Raw genomic sequence first — 22,988 nt, forward strand, 5'->3', positions numbered from 1 at the left:
ACTTTAATCTGATTTAATTAAATATTATCATACTATTTAATAACGATTTAATCTACCAAATTTACAGCGGTAAAAGAAAATTACAGTTACGTACAAATACCATAATTTCAAAAAAGAAGGGGTAAAAGAGGAAAAGACAATCAGTAAGAAATGTTATTAATAGATTTTATTTTTAAATAGTTGAATTTCCACGTCATGGCGTAGATACCTAATAAACCGCAAGTGGACTCCACTATCCCGTCTCCCAAACACCACCCTTATTATTAGTTTTTTAATTTTAATTTATTTATTTTAAGGTTGCATTAATTTGTTATGTTTGAGGGTGCAAAATGTCTGCTCGTCCCTATCCATATTTTGTACCTATGTTTTATTTTGTTTAAGTTAAATTACAAAATAAATAATATTAGTAGAAATGTTGAGTCCCAAACAAAAAAATTGTGAACTTTAAAAAATGTAATTACATATGATCGTTAGACAATAAAATGTATTAGTTTTATTATTATTTTTTAATTATTGAGAAAAAAAAAAACTAATAAAATTATAATTAAAAATTTCGTTAATTTACGATTTTCTGGAGGAAAAAAAAAAAAAAAAAATCAAATTCCAAACGAAATCCTCCCTCAAAACTCTTAAAATATCCCTTTCTCTGAAAAGTTCACAGAGACCCCCTTATCCCCTACTAATCTCTCTCTCTCTACCAGAGAAGTCAGTACCAATCAGGCAACCGCCGCCGGTTGATGACAGCGAGCCCTAGTCCTTGGGCGTAGTCGGCGAGGAGAAGCAGAGCGGAGGAAGGTCGGAAGTCCGCCTCGCCTCACTAGTTAGACGGAGTCGATCTCCCGCTGTTAACTGATGGAGGTTATGTTCGGTCCTCCGACGTTCAACGTCGAGGTGGCGGCGGCCACGGCGTTTGACGGCGTCTCTCTTACGCCGGAGAATCCAGCCGCCGTAGTCGAGACTCAGAACCGAGGCCGGACGGGTTTTCGCGGCTCCGGATCTGATAGCTCGATTGGGGAAAATTCGTCGGGGAGTTCGTCGTCGATTGGAGTTCCTGACGGCGATTCTGATGACGACGGAGGCAGCGGTGAGGTTCAGAGCAAGTCGAAGGAAGGAGGATTATGCAGATTAGATTCTCTCGAAGACGCTCTTCCGATCAAGTGAGTTTCTCTATCTCTTAAATTTTTCCTCTCTTATAAACCAGAAACCAAAAATCGAAGTCGAGTCAGCGATTGAAATTTTAAACTTCCGATTAATCAAGTAATTTCGACGCTAATTAGCGATTTACAACTCTTTAATTTGATAAAATTTCTCCCGGAGGGGAAAATGGAATTGCAGAAGAGGATTATCGAGCCATTTCTCGGGGAAATCGAAGTCGTTTGCGAATCTATCAGAGGTGATTCAAGTGAAAGATTTAGAGAAGCCGGAGAATCCTTTCAACAAGAGGAAAAGGATTTTAATGGCGTCGAAATGGTCTAGAAAAGCTTCGTTCTACAACTGGCCAAACCCTAAATCGATGCCTCTGTTAGCCCTGGACGAAGACGAAGAAGAAAAGTATCACAAAGAAGCAGCTGCAGGTTCCGATTCAGAGGACAGAGATCGAGGAAGCGATGAAGAAGATGAAGAAGATGAAGAAGATGAAGAGAACGAACGACGAAGACGAACCCTAGGGCACAGGTTCCATGATCAGAAGCTCGTTAATGGCTTCAAATCCAAGAGCTGCTTTGATCTGCAGAATATGAACAGCGATAACTCGCTATGAAATGAAACCCTTAAGCCCTTGTTCTCGACTTTAAAAAATAATTCCTATGAACAAAATTAAATGAAAAAAAAAAAAAAAAACTTTTATTTTACTTTTTATTTTTATTTTATTTTAATGTTTCAGAAGTCCATGTAGATAAATTAATAAGTTAGGTTTTATCTAATTATCAGTAGTAATATATAATTATATTTAAGTGTCTGTAATTATCTTCTTCATGTTTTTTTTTTATTTTATTATTTTTGGGTGATATAAAATAATGGTCATTAAATTTTACCGACAAATTATTAAAATTTAAACTTTTAATTTCGTATTAAATAAATGTCTCTAATTAAATTAGCTAAACACGTTTAATATTATTAAATTTATTATTTTAATCTCTATTAATTTTGAGTAATCGTGTTTTTTTTATCGATTAAGTTTAATAATTTTACCAATTTTATTAAACTACTTCTATCTATATAGCTACCTATATATATTTGGGCTATTCTACTAACTCAATTAGCCATGTTATATGTATGCTTCCACGAGCCAATTCTATTGTTTACCAACCACAGGGGTATAATTGTAATTGTCCCCAAATTTCTACTAGACTAACAATTTCAATGTGGACGACTAAATTAAAAACAATCGATGCATTAAAAGCATACTTTTGGCCTAATATTTTACATAGGTCGATTGATAAGTAAATAGTTAGATTTGAGATCGTCTGAGGTGAATAGTAAAAAAAAAATAAAAATATACTAAAATAAAAAATTAATGCTAAATAGAGAGGGTCTAGCTTTACTTCGACAAAGTTTTGCACTGCCCAGTGACGGTTTATGGTACCATACTATTTGTAACAACCCAAGTTAACCACTAATTGATATTGTCCGCTTGGCTTGTTAAGTATCACGAACACGCGTCTATTAGAGAGAGATTTCCACATTTTTATAATGAATGTTTTGTAATTTTAAAAGACACATTTTAAAACCGTTATACTAGACAATACGTAACAGACTAAAGCAGACAATATCTACTACGATGGACTTAACTATTACACAATTATACCTATGACTAACAAAAAAAAAAAAAAAAAAAAAAAAAAAAAAAACTTAATTGACGAAGTGATATGAATTTGAAAAGGAAATTTTAAATTTTGTATTACCTATTTCTAAAAAAATCCGTAAATAATTAGAAATTTCTTCCTTTAAATTATGTTAAGTTACTAAATACTGTTTAAAATCGATCAATTTTAATATTTTAACATAAAATTAAAAACAAAAGCGATTGGGTTTTAATATTTTTTATTTATGGATTAAAACATGTATTTAGTAAAAAAAAAAAACGAACAATTTGTTTAGAATGTATGCTTTCCAATTGGGCTGGGCCTCGTATTACCCACAGAGTTGCTGTAAACCAGGCCCAGGGCTTATCCTACAAGATTCGGCCCAAGGGCCCAACCCAATGACACCGTACATTTACCGCCAAATTTTACATATCGTCGTTATCCACTTCCGTGCTCTCTCTCTCGCTCCATGGCCGATGGTTAGCTTCTCCTGTATCTTATCGGCACTTACAACCACCATTGGAGAAGATGCTATGGATCGTGTCATTCTCCTCTCGTCATTTGGTATGGAATCCATCCGACTCAATGAACGTATTTTCTTGTTCACTTCCTTCTCGCACGGCCGACGCTCGGCGTCGGATAGACTCTCCTCGGAGTCCCAATCTCAAACGGCTGACCTCTCGTGTCGTCAGACTCACCCGTCGGAAGCAGCTCCACCAGGTTTTGCTCGTTTCTGTTCTTTATTCACCTCAATCTACACTCATCTCGACTATTTGTTCGTAAGAATGTCAGAATAAATAAAAAAGGATTCCGAGTTTTGGTCATGTTATTGCTTGCTGTTGTATTCGAAGTTTCATTCTCACGCCGCTCCTTGATTAAGGCGAATTTGATAGTTTTCACTGTCATCTTCATTTTAAGTATCGGTAGTTCATGCGTTCTTATTGATTAAAACTATATAGTCTCACGTAACGGATTTGTGTGGAATAATATTTTCGACGTTAGAAATTAGTAGTTGCACGATAAGTGATGGTTTCCTTCGAAGTGTACATTCTCGGCATTTCGTGTTGGAGTTCATATTGTCATTTGCTTTCTTAGATATTTGAGGAAATCGAAATTGCCAAGAGACGTTATGGAAAGCTGAATACAATTGTTATGAATGCGGTCCTGGAAGCTTGTGTTCACTGCGGTGATATTGATTTAGCTCTGAGTACTTTTAATGAAATGTCAAAGCCAGGCAATTGTGGTTTAGACAACGTCAGTTATGGCACGCTATTAAAGGTACTTTATTGTAGCTAAACTATTATGAGTTTTGGATTCCTAATTGAGCTGTGTGGGAAATCCGTATTTGTGAGAATTATGTGGGAGAGTCGTGATTAGTTCTTGTTCCAGTTACGTCTTGGTCTTTTATTTGCCAGGGTTTGGGTGAAGCTCGCAAGATTGATGAAGCATTTCTATTACTTGAATCTGTGGAAGAAGGTACTGCTATTGGAAGTCCAACATTGTCCGCACCACTTATTTATGGTGTTCTAAATGCTTTAACCGAAGCAGGTCAGTTTCTACGATAGGTCACTTGTTAAACAGTTTTCTGTGCCGTTACTGTGCTTATCTAGGCTTCATGGATTAGAATAATGTCTTCAGTGTTTGAGGACTTAGTTTATGGTCAATTGATTTGTATTTACTTGAGATTAGTTAAGCTTTCTGGTGTAATATTTTTTCTTTTACTTATTTCGTCTACTGCTATTACTTATTCATTATCATTATAAATATGACCGTCCTCCACCTTAATTGATGGTAGTGAGCATTACACCTTCCTTTGTGTACTAGTTCTGATTCATTCATTCAAGTCTTGTTTTTTTAGTTAAGTCATTCAGCCTTAAATATTTGATACAAGTATATTAGTAGAATAAGTTTTATGTCAGCCACATTTTGTTGGAAATATGGAACACTTATAATCAGCATGCAATGAACGTAGCAGGTTGGGTTGGATGTCAGATTTGATCATGATATCTATGCCATTTATTCATATTTAAATATATTGCAGTGCAGTACAAAAGACTTCTAAATTCTTATAATTTTAATTTATGAGTTTGAACTGATCCCATATACATGGGCATGAATCAGACTAATATTCCTACTGTTTTTATTTTTAATTTTTAATTAAAACATATTGATTATCTCCAGAGGTCACTGTGTCGACTTGTGCAGATTTTTTTTAGGGTATATTTCTCTTTAACTTTTAATGATTGTATGATGCTTAATGATACCTTACAGAAGCTCAACTAGTTTTATCATAGTTTCTTTGATGATTGTTGAAGTTAAATGTTATGGAAGCAATGTTAGAATCAGATTTCGGGAATGGTTCAGCTCAAATGTTTATTATTATTATTATTATTATTTTGTTCGATGCATTTATTCTATCATGTTGATTTTTGTAGTGCAGGAGACATGCGCCGTGCCAATGGTCTAATAGCACGATATGGATTCTTACTTCATGAAGGAGGCAATCTCTCTATATCAGTTTACAACTTATTGATGAAGGTGTGCACACAGTTGTAGTTCTGCAAGATTATTACTAATGAGAAATAAAAATATTTGTTGCAATGTTTCAAATTATCAAAGTCTGACCTGGTGCTGCAATTGGAGATCCAGGATCCGGATTACACTGCTTAATAATTTTCTTCTCTTGGATTTTCAGGGGTACATAAGCTCAGGTGTTCCTCAAGCTGCTTTAGCTCTGTACAATGAGATGCTAAATCTGGAGTTGAAACCTGATAAGCTCACATATAATACATTAATCTCTGCTTGTGGGAAGATTAACAAACTGGACGCAGCAATGTATTTCTTTGAGGAAATGAAGGTCACGAACATGTGTTGAAAGGCCACTTTAGAGCCTCCAAATGTTTTTATTAGTTGGTTGAGGAATCAACCAGTGCTTATATTTTGTTCCTCACAATTTCATTCTTTACAGGAACGAGCTGGTAAGTATAATCAGGAAGATATTTTTCCTGATGTTGTGACGTACACTACTTTACTTAAGGTCGGTGAACTTTTCACCTGTTTTGCTTATCATGTAAATAGATTTATATTTTTCAAGTTGAATATGCTTAGGATTTATGGGTTTTGAATTATTTGAATAAAACTTTTAGGAGTGGACTCCTCTGAGTTAATTTTTTTGTGCCATATTTTTGCATCTCTGGGAAATGTTGTTGATTCTGGTAATATATAGTTTATGGGTGTATATATTGAAGTTTCCAGTCAAAGTGTCGGCTTGATGGATTTGGAAGCTTTTCTATGAACGATATTATTGATATGCAATCACTTTGACGAAGAGAAGCTCAGTCTTCGTAGAGGAAAATATAATCTCGAACAAGTTACTGCGAGAGTGATGCATAGACCTTCTTTGTTTTACCATATGACACTTTATCTGGAAATCTTCTTTAGTTACAATGGAAGCATGCAGTTCTTGTCCACGGAAAACATGCATCCAAATCAATTACTTTCTCATAGCCATAGGAGAATATTTACTCCCCCTCCCCCCATTCTGGTCTGACCCACAATAATTCTTGCATGTTCTAAAATTTCCTCGTGGGGTTCTAGGTTCTAGCTCATGTCAATAACTAGAGCTACAAGCTTGTGCATCTTGATTCACTTTTCTGACATAAACTTTCCACTCATTAATTAGTTTTTTTTTTTTTTTTTTTTTTTTTAGGGTTTTGGGATTCTGAAAGATGTCCGTCTTGTTCACAAAATTGTGCTGGAAATGAAGTCTTGTCATGATTTGTTGATTGATCGAACAGCATACACTGCAATGATTGATGCTTTGGTTAACTGTGGCTCTATAAACGGTATGATTTATACCCAACTAGTAATTGATGGGAAATTTTGGGATTGAATTGTACTGAGTAGACAATTTATCCATGGTAGCAGGTGCTCTTTCTTTATTTGGGGAATTATTGAAGCTTTCTGGATGGAATTTGGACTTGCGGCCAAAACCACATCTCTATCTCACTTTTATGAGATTTTTTTCCAGTAGAGGAGATTATAGGATGGTCAAATGTTTGCATAGACGCATGTGGCTGGACTCCTCTGGAAGTATTTCTCCTGGATTTCAAGAAGAGGCAGATCATCTTCTCATGGAGGCAGCTTTACATGACAATCAGGTACTACCGTTTACTTTTGAGTTTTAAATGTTTTTGGTGAACGTATGGTTTGTTGTTCCTTTTCTTCTTTTAGTGCTAAAAGTTTGCTACCTTTAAATTGTAGACCACAGCACATACATCCGAGTAGATAGAGATGGACTGTTGGTTGTTGTATAAGTTAATGAGCTAATACAATATTAGTTTGTCTAATTTACAATAGTTTATGCCACAATGAGATACAATATTAGTGTGTCTAATTTACAATAGTTTATGCCACAATGAGAGTCTGAATGGTAAAAAAAACAAGTACTTTACCTTATGTACTTGGTAAGATTTTAAGTGGCAAGTTATCAAAAGCCACCTGGAAGCAAAAATCTTCCTTTCATGAATTGTTTTTTGGTTGTTGGTGAATGCACAGTACATATATGGTCCTAATAAGAGTTTCCCTCTTGCCATTTCTCCAAATTGGTGTTTTATGTTCAGCTGTAAGGAAGAGTGGGAAAGTCTAGGCTGTCCGTCCGTTAATATTTTATGGAAGATCATAGACATTTTTGGTCCTTGTGCTTTCCATGGAATATAAGGAAGATTATTTGGAATCCTCTGGTGAGAACACGTTGGAGCTAACTAGTTCTTTGTGCTCTTTGTGGGCTTCTATTACCAACTTATTATTATTGTTATTATTTAGCATAATGGTTCCTTGCTTTAGTCAATCCAATTTGTTACTTTTTTGGTTGGCTCCATTGGATTTTCCATGAGTGGGAGGATATTTTATCTTTGCCACCTCTGAAATGTTTCTTTACAATCTTGATAAGATCCTGTTATTTTTAGAATCTGCAAACTTCCAAAATTGGTTAAATCTTCTTTCTTTTCTATAAAAATTTTATGGACTTTGTGATCTATGCTTGTCCTTTTCAGATTGATGTGGCAACAGAGAAATTATCAACAATTATTAAGAGATGGAAGGGAATCTCGTGGTCTAGCAGAGGAGGCAGTGTAAGTAGATATACCCTACTATCCTTAATTGTTGGGATAAAAAGTTTGCAATTTTGCAGCATGTACTTCCATTGTGAATGAATTTGAGGATATTTTCTCAATTCACCGTTTTTTCCACTCTCCGGAAAAAAATTATTTTATTTTATTTAGATCTGTGTGAACAATTATTACAAACTTCATTCTGGTTCTATTTTTTCATGTTTTGTTGGTGATAATCCCAAGGCCTTCTAAAGGCGTGACTCAGGGTAATTTATTTGGTCTCTCATAAACAAAAGAAGCCTAAGTTTCTTTTTAGTTCACCAGTTCAAAATTCATTTATGCACTTCTTCGGCTCTTCTATGCATATTAGCTTCTTGATGGACTTGACTTGAAGCTGATTATATGCTGTCTTAGAATTCAGACAATTTATAATACTATCTTATACTTTTAGAACTTCCAAGACGTCTATGGCCATGAGAAAATTTGCTTTTGAGCGGTCCAATGCTTGAAATGCTCGAACCTTTTTCCCTTCTCTGCATTTAAGCTTTGAAGCGCTAGTGTCTTTTATGAAACCCATTTTTATTCTATTAAGATAATATCTAATATTTATGTTTATTCTGACCCAGGTTGCTCTGCGTATTGAAGCATTGCTTGGACTCACCAAATCTTTCTTTAGTCCTTGCATATTTCCTCGGGTTTGAATTCTCTGATTTTACAGTGGTCTAGTTTATTTCATATCTTAAAGATGTCAAAGAAATGGATGCCGGTGATATAAATGCTAGGAATATTATTAGGGTATAGGGTTATTAGTAATTAGTTGGGAAGTTGTTATGGTGATTTGTTATAAATAGAGTGGGTAGGAAAGGTTGAAGGCATGCTTTGGTTTAGATGGTTTAGGCTTATGCGAACACGAGAGAGAGAGGATCAAACTACCTCGAATTACTTGGGTTATCTTTGGGATCTTTATCTTTCATATTTCAATACCATTTCAACTGTTTGGGTACTATCAGTGTTCTTATGCTAGTAAAGATGTTTGCATGCTTAACTGTGGACATTGTAAATGCTTAGCAGAAGCGTTTAATCATTCACTTCTGTAACTGTTAATGGATGTATTTAAACTTATAGTGGCAGGATGAGTTTTATTATGAAATTTCTAAATTGTAGAAAAGAGTAAACATGTTTTAGGACTTGAGTCCTAGATGTCTGCTATTACCATACATTTCAGTTAATTATTTAATCATATGGTAGTCTTCTCTTTAGTTTAATTGTACACATTCGTTCCAGGTAAATCCGGGTGCTCCTATTGAGAGTGTCATGATGCCATTTAAAGCCGTTCAGCCATTAAATGGAAGCTTACAGTTGAAGGAAGTGGTCATGCGTTTCTTTGACAAATCAGTTGTGCCTATCATAGACGACTGGGGTAGATGCATTGGACTATTGCACCGAGAAGACTGCTCTGAGGTGAGTGAGAATTTTTGTTGTCCATGTCGTTGGAGACAAATTACACCGTAGTGATAAAACTTTCTCTATAACTACACATGTTATGCTTATGTAATGACTATGTAATGACCCAAACTCACCGCTGGCAGATATTGTTCTCTTTGGGGTTTTCCTTTCAAGCTTCATCTAAAGGTTAATAAAACGTGTCTGCTAGGGAGAAGTTTCCACACCCTTATAAAAATTGTTTCGTTCCCTCCCCAACCAATGTGGAATCTCACAATCCCACCCCCTTTGGGGTCCAGCATCCTCGTTGCCACTCATTCCCTTCTCCAATCGATGTGGGATCTCCCAATCCACACCCCTTTAGAGCCCATCATCCTTGCTGGCACACCGCCTCGTGTCCACCCCCTTCAGGGCTTAACCTCCTCATTGGTACATCACCCGATGTCTGACTCTAATACCATTTGTAACGACCCAAACCCACCATTAATAGATATTGTCCTCTCTTCGGGCTTTCCCTCAAGGTTTTTAAAACGCATCTGCTAGGGAGAAATTTCCACACCCTTCCAAAGAAGGCTTCGTTGTCCTCCCCAACCGATGTGGAATCTCACGTTATAAATCAAAATGGCAGGAAAATTATACTCATTGTTTGACATGAAATCTTACAACATCTGTGTGCAATCACAATGGATGCTTGATTGAATAAGGCAGGCTTCCCAAGGAATATTTATGGATCATAGATCCTGTTTTTCACTCTCCGAAAATTCCTACAAATTGTAAAATTTTGTCAAAAAACCTTGTTAGTTAAGTTTATGAAGCTTATAACAAAACCTTCCGTGATAATGAAACCCAAGCTTTGATGGGCATGTGCAGCCTTCTAGTTATTGTGATCACGGGCTATTTGTTTGATTTTGATTAAGTGAAAGGCAAAGTTTTATACCATATACTACCTTGTATCTATTCTACGATCATTTAGCTGAATGATTGTGGATGTATATAAAAATTAGATACTTAATATTTGTTTATGGTGCAGTTGGAGGCTCCCCTTTGGACAATGATGAGAAGCCCTCCTCCCGGTGTTACGACTACAACATCGATCGGACATGTTGTGAATCTAATTCTACGAAAGAGGTACAAAATGATTATTATTGTAAGACATAGCAAGTTTAGCACATACGATAGCTCGAGTTCAAGGGCTGTAGGTGTTTTTACTATCGAGCAATTGTATGGCTTTATTTCTCCCATTCCCATGCAGCTTCAGCCAAACATTCCACATAGGACGTAGATGACAATAACACTCCACTTTTTAACTTAGCTTTACAGTAAATGTCTTTATGCGTATCTCTCCTTAGTTTTAGGTGCTGTGAGATAGTTTGAATGAACTTTTGAGCATTGTGTCTATTTTTTTCTTACCTTTAAAATGCTTCGACTTTGATGATAATATCCGTCCGTAACGGGCTAAAATAGACAATATCTACTAGTAGTGGGCTTGAGCTGTTACAAATGGTATCTAAGCTAGATTTCGAGCGGGGTGCTAGTGAGAACACTGGGCTCCTAAGGGGGTGGATTGTGAGATCCCACATCGGTTGGGGAGGGGAACGAAGCATCTTTATAAGAGTGTGGAAACCTCTCTCTAGTAGACTTGTTTTAAAACTGTGAGGCTGATTGACGGTAATACGTAACGGGCCAAAACGGACAATATCTACTAGCGGTGAGCTTGGGCTATTAGAGTAACCCCATACCATAGGGATGGACATCGGTTGCGTATAAATTTGATCATTCTTTTCAATCATGCCCGATCTCCATTTCCTCATCCTCGGTCTCATTTTCCTTTAGTGATTAGATCAATCAAAATCTCCCTTCTGCCTCGGTCTCATTCCTTTAGTGATTAGATCAATCAAAATCTCCCTTCTGCCTAATTCCATCTCTCTGATTATCATTTCAAGATGTTCAACTTTCATCTTCCTCACCTTCGATTTTCAAAAGTTACATTTTTGGAACTTATCACCCTAATTGTCATCAGATTTCGATAAACTCGATCTCGGTTTCTATTAATGGGATCTTGCAACTTACCTCATGTCTACCCATTCCTTCTCATAACTTCTTTGGTTTCAAGAATTAAACCCTCTGTGGGCTTCAGTTCTTGAAATGGTGACCTTTTCTTCACTTTCTTCTAGTCTTGCATTTGCTTTGGCAGGTTTAGGTCCACTTGCAGGCCACATTATTTACAACCAATAAATAATGTTGGTTGCCCCACCAACTGAAACCTTCAAACTTAATGAGCCATACAACCCAATCGAGAAAAAAAAAAAAAAAAAAAAAACTATAAACCCCAAAAGTCAACAAAAAAAATTGTTTAAATTCAAAAGTTATTAATGAGATAAATTACCAAATTTGGAAGTAAGTTAAAGCTCAATGGAAAGAGCTAAGCTTGGTGTTGAAGGGCATATAATATTGGACATCACTTTCCTCAAAGATAGTGGCAAAAAAATTATTGTGTTTTGAGAAATTCATTGTGAACATCTTTCCTCTCCTAACCCTTTCCCTCTCCATTGGGTAATATAAATCATGCTCAAGTGGACCATCACCCCTCCAAAAAAATTATGAATAAATGCTTTAAAATGGCAACAAAGTATGGTACAAGTAAGGTTGACATGTTCTTTGGTTCCATTTCCTTTATTTAATTAATGATATATTGTTTGTACAATTGTTTTACTTATTATGTTTCTTACCAAAAAAAAAAAAAAAAAAAAAAAAAAAAAAAAAAAAAAAAAAAAAAAAAAAAAAAAAGAAAAAAAAAGAAAAAAAAGTGAGTTTTAAAATCCAACCTTTCCTTACATACAGAGTTATATTACTCTTACTTACTAGTACGAGCATAGTCGAATTATAATTGATATGTTTTTTTTTTCCTTGAGATTTGAGGTTTAAATTATCATTCGTTGAATTAAACCATCTTTTTAAAAAAACTATAGTTTATATTAAGACATAAAAAGAGAAAACAAAACGAAAACTCCCTATGAGGGATTATATTAAAATCAAATGCTATTTAATCCAAAAATTTAAAGGGCCAGATGTGTTTTTTAAACCATTAAAAAAATATTAACATGTGGGATTCTCTATAAGCCATATTTTTTAATTTTAACAATATCCAAATTCCTAATAAAATATGGCCCACACGGAGCGGGATACTGGGCCCTCTAGACCACTCGCTAAACGGGCCGCTGGGAGCCCATTATCGAGGCACCGAAATGACGCTTATGCCCCCAGTGGTGACAAAAACATCCTTCCGTTTCGTACACCTTTAAATTCCTACAATAATTCAACTGACACTGATACTGACACCGTACTGGAATCGCGTAATCAATGATGGTTGAAACTTGAACAACGTTCCTCAGCCGTCGATCATCAACTGTACAGAACACTCCGATCCGACGGCCGATATCGCAGAAGCCGCCATTTTCTTTGTTCTTGCTGCTGCAGAACGGCAACATTCCCGAGTCTTCCGCTGAGCTTCCAAGTATCCCTCAGTATATTTACACACTCGAAGTCTCCACCTGTTTTCCATTTCGGATCTTCTGTTCTTCCTTTCCTTCTCTCTTTCACCGCCATTCTTGCTCCGAAGTTGAAGAAAAGCGTCTTCAAAAAGATATCATTCGTTCTTTTGTCCCTAATTTTCTCGGAAGAAGGTGAAGTTCTTCTATTCTTCTTTACTTCTTTCGGTTTATTCTAATGTTCAATCTGGTTTGGTTTCTGAAGTTTTTCGAATTTTGTGAAGTTCTTTTGGTGTCTTCCTGATGGATTCTGTTATGCACTCTTCATTTTCCTTAAGAAGCCAACTACGAAAGATCCGAATGCTTTTTAGACGTCTAAATGAATTTTGGCTACTTCCTTTTGTTTGGTTTAATCATTTTAACTTTTTCCCGCCCTTCCATTTCTGTTGATTGAGATACATTGTAACTGGATTGCTGTTCATGTCTTTAGCTTGGAACAGGAACATTTCGTAGAAAACAATCGAGCAAAACAATACACTGAGATCCACCTATGAGGATCGATTATTGCGTATGTCCTTTGGATTCTTTTGCTCTATTCTTTTAATGGTCCTCTTTTCAGAAATGTTCCTTGAAGATCAGATATTCGGTTCCTTTTGTGCATTATTGATTTTGTATCTGAGATATTCAATTGTGCGTTCTTTACATTTACTTGTCCTAAATGATTCAGGGTTTCTTCCTTTTTTTCTTTCTTTTTGTAGTATTTTGATTGTTTATCTTCTTTGGAGTATTATCCAATATCCATTTTGTACTGTTAGATACAATGTTTTGGTGTTAATCAGCTAATTATTCTTTCTTACTCAATAATTCCAAAAGCCTGCAGTTCTAGATTGTGACACAAGTACTGTAGGATCTTTTAAAATGTTGATTTTCTCTAGTTTACGGTGTATTATCCAATATCCATCTTGTTTATGTTTGTTTAACATCAAAAGAATTCATGTTAAACTAGGACGAGTCGATATCATGAACAGAAAACAGAAAAGGAAATAAGGAAGACAAAGAAGATTTGTGTTCTAAACTGATTAACGAGTGATACTTACCTTGTGTAATCACTGCTTTGTTCCCCTTGAGACAGAGCGTTTGAACACGATTCATCAGGAGGGTTCTAATATATAAATGTAATCATGGGTGCAGATTTGATCAAGTGCCAAAGTAAAAGCGCTTCTTGCAAATTTCCAAGTTGAGATCAACAGTTGTTTGGTTCAGTGCTGAAGATATTTCAGGTAATCTTTATATCTTCTCCACAAGTTTTTTTTGGATGTGAATTTGTGGTTTTTAGAGGTTGCTTTTCTTTTATCTCTTCATTTGGTATCTTCACTGTATTCTGTTTTTGTTAGTAGGGGCACTGATGACTGACCATTGGTCCAATGGAAGTTTTTCCACTTATAGAAACTCCTCATATGTTTCTTAATTGTTGCAGATTGGTTTATAGGTTGCGAAGAGTTTCTGATGGATGAGTATTGTAGTAAAAGAGTTCATGTGGGAATTGTTTCTAGGAAGGGACCTGGTGTAGTTTTGAGGGATAACACGAAGCAGAGGGATCAAAGTAATCGACACGGCGACCGACTTGGCTGCACTGGCAGGATATGCTCCAGTAGTGGTGCACAAGTTGGCTGTTCGAGTAAAGCCAGCTCAAAAGGACTATTCTGCAGCTCAAGTGGTAAAGAAGTTGTTGGAAGTTCCAGGAAATCTTTTCCAGAGCGTTTCGGAAGGCTATCATCTAAGCTTGAAACAGATTCATCTGAAAATGATAGCATTCAAGATGAGTTGGAAGAACTGGAATTCACCTCACCTCCTGGATTGCTCCATACAGGGGTTCATGTAAAATCCAACCGTTCGGTGCCTGCTGATGCCATGTTGATGGAAAGGGGAAGCTGCAGTATGAACTCTAACAATAAATCTAAGAGAAACACCATTCAAAGATATAAAGTGGACAATCAAGAAACTCATGCATCAATGTGGCCTAGAAGTCTTTGCCAGATATCAAACGGTGGTTCCAGTAGGTTCAATTCGAGAAACCTCGCATGTGATTCAGTATCTGAAGTAGTTTCATTAGATAGTTCTTTGCTGGATCAAAACCTTGTGAGAAGGAAGAATGTAACAAAGAAAATGATATATGATGGTGAGAACAGTTCCAATTCTAAAGAAAAGATAGTGAGTGGAACTTACCGAGGACAGAAGTGTAGTTATAGGCATGGCATCTCTATTTCTGATCAAAGACCGGGTCGAAATGTGTTTCACAAGCGAAATGTTCTTTCATCACATGGGACTCGAAGTTGGACGAGTGGATGTGGTGGGGCGAGGCATTCTCAAGGCATTAGTGATAATCTGTTGGTGCACGATTCACTAACGATGACTTCATGGACGCCTCGGACTAGTGTCTCCAGTTCCTCAAATGCTTATAGTTCACTTCAGTTATCTTCAGAATCACACTCCAGACACCGCATGACTTACCCTGAACCAGAGGGCTATGGTCAAAGTCTACATGCTGCAGAAGCTGGTATTTCGAGCACTTCAACAAATGTAAACAGTTTTCGATGTCGCAATGTCAATGGCATTGCCGAGGTATTCGACTTGTTTAGACTCCGCATCACTTTTTTATGGTCTGGGGAAAGAGTTATCACTGAATTATAAAAATTGCAGGTATTATTGGCATTGGAGAGAATCGAGCGGGAGGAGCGAACTTACGAGGCGTGTAATCTATTGCTTCCTTACGTTTTTTTTTTTTTTTTTTTTTTTTATCTCCTTAAGAAAGAAACGAGTTGTTGACATGTCTTCATTTTTGTCTTGCAGCAGGCCATTCTTCTCGAGATGAGTACGTTCCTTAATCGCCTGAACATCTATGATCAGCACAGAGACATGAGACTTGACATTGACAACATGACATATGAGGTAAGCTGAATACTTCTGCAATCTGCACTTATCATATGCAATAGTTTTGACAGCAACTTTTCTCTTAAACAGCAACTTTTAGATTTAGAAGAGGGAATGGGGACAGTAAGCACAGCACTGTCTGAAAAAGAACTGACTGAATGCCTTCATAGAAGCATCTATCAGTCTGAACCTGAAGGAGGAGGAATGGCCACGGGTTCGGTCGAGGATTTGAGCGACGTCAAATGTTGTATTTGTCAGGTTACCTTTCCGATCCTTCCTTTACTACTATTAACTCAGTCGATTCTAGCACCAGGATGCCGGTTGAGTTTCTAGATTGAATGAAGGTGAATAAAATTTCATTCTGGATTGAGAATAGCTTAGGCAACATATATATGCATATTCAACAAGGTTCAAGAAACTCAAATTATAGCTTTGGTCTCTATTTTCTTTGATCTTTACTGGAACAATCGGTCGAATCACCTGGTTTTCGGTCAAGCTACCGACCCGGGCGAGATTATTAACCATGGAACATACCCATAAGTCATATTTTTCAACTTTTTTTTCAGGATAATTTCTCTCATAGGAACTTGGGTAGTTTTTTTTGGTTTCTCAATTATAATTTAGATGTTTCTGTCAAAAAAAAAAAAAAAAAACATTTTGCAGGAAGAATATGTGAGGGGAGATGAAGTTGGAAGACTGCAATGTGAGCACAAGTATCATGTAGCATGCATTCAACAGTGGTTGAGGATGAAGAACTGGTGCCCCATTTGCAAATCAACAGCTTCATCACCCTTTCAGATGAATTAAAGCCATTTAACTTTATGTTTCTTTGTTCAAATTACATCTGTTTATTGGAAATTACTGATTTTATTATTCATATTAATTAATAAAATTAATGTAGTTAAAACTATTGTAAACTTTTATACCTTGTTTCAATTTTCATCGAAATTAGTTGATTACTCCATTTTAAAATACAATATCACGTATTGAGATTTCCGTTTAGATGGAGAATGGAAGAGAGAGTGGAGAGAAATTTCTCTCCGCTAGATGAACAAGACTGGAATAGGAATTATAACTGATGTGAGATCTCACAATCCCTTTGATTGGAGAAGAGAACGGAGAAGGGAACGAGTGTCAGCGAGGATATTAGACTCCAAAGGGAGTTGGATTGCAAGATCCCACATTGGTTGGAAAGGAGAACAAAATATTCTTTATAAGGGTGTGGAAACCTCTCTATAGTAGAGACGTTTTAAAAACCTTGAAGGGAAGCCCAAAAAGGACAATATCTGCTAGCGGCAGACTTGAGCCGTTACATTATAGCTGTTGAACTCGAGAAAACTATTAACTACCTCATTTGTACTTCATTGATGCATCAAAGTCTAAGCCTAAAACACCGGATTTGCTTATAGAATAAATGTGTACTCCTTCCTTTGACTAGCTCACAAACAAAAGGAGACACATTGACATCAGATATTGCCTTACATGAAGCAGAAAGAGAAAGTCTAGACACAGCTGAGTGAGTAAAATGAAACCAGAATTAGTTGACCATGCTGAACAACAAAAACGAACAATAAATATAAATGGAAACTAAGAATAGGATAGCACAGCACAGCAGGTCAATATCGGAATTTTCAAAGAATTCTGCATGCCACTGTTGGTATGGACAACATGGAACAAAGACTGCAGTTTGATCATCTCTAAGCTCAGGATAACAAAGTTTTCAAACATATTATACCAAATATAGGATCATTCGGCACGATAATAGAAATTCGATTTAAGAAGATATAAATTAGATGAGAGAACCATCTCGTCAAAACCCGAAAGTATGTTCTTCCTCGATCAGAAGTGTTCCTAAGCCAACGGAAGATTAAGGCTTTCTTTTTTCTTGTTCAACATCATGTAAATAATGTAGTTTCAGAAGTATTGACAGAAATAGAATACTTTTAATCAATAACTTGATTTTTTTTTTTTTCAAAAACAAACCTTACATCAAAGATAGGAGCCAAAATAAAACTTGTGACGTGATATGTAAGAAGAAAAGATAGTGTGTCATGTTGACATGCTGTAATAGCTCAAGCCCACTGCTAGCAAATATTTTCTTCTTTGGGCTTTCCCTTCTAGGCTTCCCCTCAAGGTTTTAAAACGCGTCTGCTTGAGAGAGGCTTCCATTCCCTTATAAAGAATGCGTTGTTCCTCTCTTCAACTGATATGGGATCTCACAATCCACCTCCCTTGGGAGCCCAACGTCCTCGTTGGCACACTTCTCGGTGTCTGGCTCTTATACCATTTGTAACAGCTCAAGCCTACCGCTAGCAGATATTGCCCTATTTGGGTTTTCCCTTCTAGGCTTCCCCTCAAGGTTTTAAAACATGTCTGCTAGAGAGAGATTTCCACACCCTTATAAGGAATGCTTCGTTCCCCTCTCCAACAGACGTGGAATGTCACACATGTACTTTGCCACTTCACCTGGATTGCTTCATAAATTCCTTCCTTTGTACATTACAGACTCTGAAGTTCATATTGTTCAAAGCAATAGATACTTTTCATAACATGACTACAATACAGCTAAAAATGAAGAAATTTTTTTTACTGACAAGCAAGCTATATATCATAAGAAAAAAAATGGCAAACCTCTTAGAAGAAAACTAAATCAATAGTATGATGATAAAACAGCAGACATCACAAGAACAGATTAGTACAATGCTTAATAGTACTTTAGATGCAAATATGCTTTGCAATCAACGCACTAGAGCCCACAGAAGTTTAAATTATTTGAGCAGGAAAGAAAAATAGTTATTTCTAGAAGGAGAAGATACCTTTCCGTGGTATTATGACCTTGAGCCTTGTCTACTCCAAACTTCAATCATTACGTTAGCTTTTAGTAAGAATTATCTGCATCCAATTGGGCATAGTATCTGTAGAACATTGATTTGTTCAGTAGCAAGCTGGATATCGATCTCGTTGCAAACATCTTGAAATCAGGCTGTGCTGCTCCTGAGATGAACTTCTCACACGCATACGTTCACATTTATCTGGAGGGGGCAGCTGGCACTATTCACATCGTGAAAGTGGGATTAAAGACAAGAGCAACATGATTATATATTGGATAATCATATAGTTGAACAGGGGACCAAACTACAAAGCGCATTGAAATGGATGTTAATTTGTTATTGATATTGAAATTCCAATAAATTCTCAGATTCTAAAGATACATACAGAGCACCTGAAGCTCTCACCCAGGTGATTCATCTTTCACCAAGCTAAACGACAGTATTCCTGCAAAACTTTTTTGATTCTCTCAAAAATAAGTTACATGAAAAGCTAAGTTACATGGTAGTGGCAAATGGGGCCAATATGAATGCTAAAAATGCAACAGAACAACCTTTTACGGGCATTCTGGCTGAAAGCTCCCCCTTTCTTAGTCGAGTTAATTCAACTTCCTCGATGCAGCAGGCAATGATGTCACAATATTTTAGCATGAAAGCTTGGAGCCTGAACCAAATGGGAGCGATCAAGTACACCCCAGGAAGAAGGGAAGAACGGGAAGACATCCCAGGTGCGTTTAAAAGCCCGAAGGAACAGAGATCAGCCTTGGATGGCAGAAGAATAAATAAAACCTTTGCAACCGCTTATTCCTCAAAGGCACGCATACTAATTTTCTCCAACAGCAAAGGCCAATCTTCCCCAAGCTGCTTTGGATTGAGCTCCATAGCAACTTTGAAATCCAGCAATGACACTGAGCATTCAAAACTCTTTTCCTCCAAAACTTCAGATCGCCCGTTGCTATTCTGTACACGTAGGTGGTTAGTAGGCCACATACCATTTATAACCTTCCCTTGATTTTGTTGCTTCTGGATCGGGTGCCCTGTATGTTCAAATGTAGACCTTGTTCTCACCAACTCAAGGCAAGACTTTATCAATTGCTTCAGGTACACATCAAGAGTATTATTCAGGATGTTAGGACATTCCAAAGAAACACCTTCAAGCCCTTGTGCAGTTGCAATTTGTTCCATGCGTTTTCTCACTGTCTCTGAATCAGACAATCCAATACTGTCATAACAACTCAGAAAATCGACACAACTGCCACTACTGCTGACTGGCAAGGCCTTGCGTGCCCCACCCACACTCGCTGAACAAAATGGAATACCAAGAGGTGGAAGTAGAGGACCTCTAAGGAAGCTTAAGGGATCTGATTGTTCCACCTCCTCTCCTTCTTCAAGAATGGATGCTTCTGTTGGACGTATTCTTGGTTTTCCTGACGGCCGCTGAACTGATCCATCTATGTCATTCTCAGGTAGCTCAGCTACTGCTTGAAGTTGCTGTACAGGCCTCTGATAGTCACACATGGTTACATTACCATTCTCTGTAATAACTTTCCTATCTTCAGTACCAGTTGATTGATACGAAAGACATGCTGTTTTTCCATTTGGACCAAGCGGACTCGGCCTATCCCTAAACTTCCCGCGTAAGACAGATCTACCCTTCCGTGGGGACACAGGCAGAACCCCATTTGTCCAAATTGGTATACTCTGATTCTGATTTGGAAAGGCAGATCCAGTTTGTTCAGGGGCATCTTCTCTGCAAGGAGTATTGTTCGAAGCTTGTAGCACAGATTGTGCATGTCCTGATACATTTATAAGTGGTGGGGTCTTGGCTACACATGCATTCTTCAAAATTGACCTTATCAATTGATTGTGGAGCTGAATATTCTCCCTTCCAAGCACACGAACGCACAGCTTATCAAACTCAACCTTGCTCAGCTTCTGACCCAAGAATTTACTCAAGTAGAAGAAGTACCGCTTGGACTTGTCATTTCCAAGTTTTTTAACTATCTGAGCTTTCAAGTCGCCTAAATCAATTCTGGAGCTTTGCTGAGATTGCATTTCTCCAGAGGCCGGTTGGGTTCATACACCGTAAACTGCAGCTCCAACCCCAGAATTGTCACTCGAATTGAAGCTGAATTGCGGTACTGTACCAATACAAAATCCCCCAGAATTTATACTTCCTCGTCATTCAGGACAAATCAAGTCTGAAAGGCCGCACCATTTGGTAAAAAACAAAATATACACAAACATATATATAGTACGTGCACCAAGCAAAAAAGAGCGGGTTTACAGCAGCCTGAAATCATAATTCCAGCAATGACTGAGTAACATTTAATTCGGAAGGATTCCGCAATCAACAACAGAAGCAACAAGCAGTAGAATGCAAACCCAGATCTATACTCCCAAAACCAAAACCCTAAAGATCAAAGCAGCTAAAGTCACTAAACCCCACAGCGAAACACGAGAAAAATCAAGGCAAGAAACTTGTATTTATCATGGCGCAAAATCAAAGCCCTAAGTTGAAATTGAAAAAAGAAAACCAAAACCCGGATCGGTCGAAAAACAAAAAGAAACACCACCTACCTCGAAGGCGAACGCAAGAGGCGCGAATTGCAGCAGAGCAGCAATAGAGGAAACCCTCGTCCGTTAGGCGCAATTGAGGATGTGAGGAAGTTGGAAGTAGGAAATTGGAAGTATAATGATGGAGATCAGTAAAGTGTATGAGAAAAAGCGGAAGTTGGGGGTTCGAAAACGAGATTGAAGAACAAGAACACGGATGAATGATGAAGAACAAGAAGAAGAAGCAGAAAGGAAGCTGAAAATCATGGAAATGGAAGGATGGTTTGTGGGTTTAGAAGGAGATTGTATGAACAAGCTCTGACCTCAACGAAAAAAACTATGAAAGATTTGCAGCGAAAAACCAAACTTCACTCACTGGGTCCCAATCCCCCCCTCCTACCTTCGCCTTCTTGCCTCTCTCTCTCTCTCTCTCTCTCTCTCTCTCTCTCTCTCTTTTTTTTTTCTTTTCAATTTTACTAAACAAAATACCCTAATTTTCCTTTATTTTTGGATTTTCATCAAATTTCTTCCAACAATTTAATTTCCCTAACTTTTAAATTTACAATAATTAATCTTATTATTTTAACATTTATTACACTTTAATTTTTACTCGGTGGAAGTCTGAGTTGTATCGTAGTCCCAATGTTGGCTGATTATTCGAAAAACCGATGAAATATCATTGGCTTATCGAGCACTTATCTTATCGACGCATAAATTATTTATTTATTTATTAAAATTAAACATCAATTTTTACATATATAACTTATAAAATACTATAATAAAATTTAAAGGAAAAGAAATATTTTTTTACCTATTATTTGTTTCTTTCACTTAATTTGTTTTAAAATTTGTAATTAATATTTTTAAAAGTCTAATTTTGTGTCATGAATTAATTTTTTTTAATATAGATTTTTTTGGAAATAAAATTAAAATTTTAAAATACTATTACTCCAAAATTTTAGAGATTATGAGACAATTTAAAATAAAATTTTGAGATAATATTGAAGTAGAAATCATTGAAAGACGTCGAATGAAAATTAGGATTTAAATCGATGTGATGGTGACTCAAAAGAAAAAATTTATGTCATAGCGTTTTAGGTCATCCCCACACCGACCTTTTAACAAAATTTTCCTGACTTTAAAGGTACTTTTTAAGGGACGTTATTTAATTATTTTATATTATGATCTAATTTAAGCATATTGTAATTGGTTCAAAAATATATATTATGGAGCGGAATGTCACACGCCACGTAATAATTTTTAAGTTAGGATTGATGCAATATCATTCTAACCAAAATAATAATAATGATAATAATAATAATTATAATGATTTAAATTTATCACATGTATTCAATGGATCTATCTTTATTAATTAATCACTCTTCCCAACCGTAATAACTGCCGAGCTGCAAAAGGGACAAAAAAAAACTGTCCCATTTTGGTAGTTAATTTCTTTATTTCTCATTTATAGTTTATTTTCTCACACTGTTTTTCACGTAAGAGTAAGGAAGGTAGTTGATTGATTGGATTTTAATTAGTTTTGTTAGTTATTGCTTTGCTTTTTTAACTTCATTTGGTTGGAGATCGTCGAACAGAAACCAAATTAGCTGGTTTAATAGTCTTTCTATATTTTATCGAACAACACTTTATTTTTTAACTATCCTTGCTGGCACACCGCCCGGTATCCATTCCCTTTGGGACTCAGCGTCCTCACTGGCACACCACTTGGTATTTAGTTTTGATACTATTTATAATAGCTCAAACTCACCACTAACAGATATTGTCATCTTGGTGCTTTCCCTTTTAGACTTCCCCTCGAGATTTTAA

General features: G+C 36.6%; 4 protein-coding genes across 16 annotated transcripts; 3 read left to right on the forward strand and 1 right to left on the reverse strand.

Annotated features, from left to right (window-relative positions):
* The first annotated feature begins 636 nt into the window (after positions 1-636).
* Positions 637-1,922, forward strand: LOC111476326. Its single transcript, XM_023120001.1, has 2 exons — positions 637-1,157; positions 1,336-1,922. The coding sequence occupies exons 1-2, from the start codon at positions 853-855 to the stop codon at positions 1,757-1,759; spliced, it is 729 nt and encodes a 242-aa protein (XP_022975769.1). The 5' UTR covers positions 637-852; the 3' UTR covers positions 1,760-1,922.
* Positions 1,923-3,263: 1,341 nt separating this feature from the next.
* LOC111476245 (pentatricopeptide repeat-containing protein At5g10690) lies at positions 3,264-11,643 on the forward strand. Of its 2 annotated transcripts, XM_023119993.1 has the most exons (13): positions 3,264-3,524; positions 3,900-4,082; positions 4,220-4,352; positions 5,245-5,342; positions 5,500-5,661; positions 5,773-5,841; positions 6,514-6,649; positions 6,732-6,964; positions 7,859-7,936; positions 8,542-8,610; positions 9,200-9,376; positions 10,389-10,486; positions 11,553-11,643. In XM_023119993.1, exons 1-13 carry the CDS (start codon positions 3,333-3,335, stop codon positions 11,617-11,619), a joined length of 1,695 nt encoding a protein of 564 aa, XP_022975761.1. In that variant the 5' UTR covers positions 3,264-3,332; the 3' UTR covers positions 11,620-11,643. The 2 variants fall into 2 exon arrangements, with proteins under 2 accessions (XP_022975761.1, XP_022975759.1); XM_023119991.1 differs by lacking the exon at positions 11,553-11,643 and having other exon boundaries at positions 10,389-10,737.
* Positions 11,644-12,668: 1,025 nt separating this feature from the next.
* On the forward strand, positions 12,669-16,702 carry LOC111476272. Of its 5 annotated transcripts, none has more exons than XM_023119994.1 (8): positions 12,669-13,041; positions 13,131-13,414; positions 14,038-14,126; positions 14,324-15,468; positions 15,547-15,594; positions 15,697-15,795; positions 15,868-16,035; positions 16,441-16,702. In XM_023119994.1, the coding sequence occupies exons 4-8, from the start codon at positions 14,353-14,355 to the stop codon at positions 16,582-16,584; spliced, it is 1,575 nt and encodes a 524-aa protein (XP_022975762.1). In that variant the 5' UTR covers positions 12,669-13,041; positions 13,131-13,414; positions 14,038-14,126; positions 14,324-14,352; the 3' UTR covers positions 16,585-16,702. The 5 variants fall into 5 exon arrangements, with proteins under 5 accessions (XP_022975762.1, XP_022975764.1, XP_022975765.1 ...); XM_023119996.1 differs by having other exon boundaries at positions 13,337-13,414; XM_023119997.1 differs by having other exon boundaries at positions 13,347-13,414.
* A 1,665-nt stretch (positions 16,703-18,367) lies between these two features.
* LOC111476715 lies at positions 18,368-21,585 on the reverse strand. Of its 8 annotated transcripts, none has more exons than XR_002717158.1 (4): positions 21,186-21,585; positions 19,160-20,898; positions 18,994-19,053; positions 18,368-18,828 (listed from the first exon to the last, which is right to left on the reverse strand). XR_002717158.1 is itself a non-coding variant. In XM_023120505.1 (2 exons), exon 2 carries the CDS (start codon positions 20,658-20,660, stop codon positions 19,407-19,409), a length of 1,254 nt encoding a protein of 417 aa, XP_022976273.1. In that variant the 5' UTR covers positions 20,661-20,746; positions 21,186-21,585; the 3' UTR covers positions 18,925-19,406. The 8 variants fall into 8 exon arrangements, 4 of the variants coding, with proteins under 4 accessions (XP_022976273.1, XP_022976272.1, XP_022976270.1 ...); XR_002717157.1 differs by lacking the exon at positions 18,368-18,828 and adding an exon at positions 18,882-18,912; XR_002717155.1 differs by lacking the exon at positions 18,368-18,828 and adding an exon at positions 18,895-18,912 and having other exon boundaries at positions 18,994-20,898.
* Between the last annotated feature and the right edge of the window lie 1,403 nt (positions 21,586-22,988).

Source organism: Cucurbita maxima, unplaced genomic scaffold (assembly GCF_002738345.1).
Source record: "Cucurbita maxima cultivar Rimu unplaced genomic scaffold, Cmax_1.0 Cma_Scf00003, whole genome shotgun sequence".
In the NCBI taxonomy this organism is placed as follows: domain Eukaryota; kingdom Viridiplantae; phylum Streptophyta; class Magnoliopsida; order Cucurbitales; family Cucurbitaceae; genus Cucurbita; species Cucurbita maxima.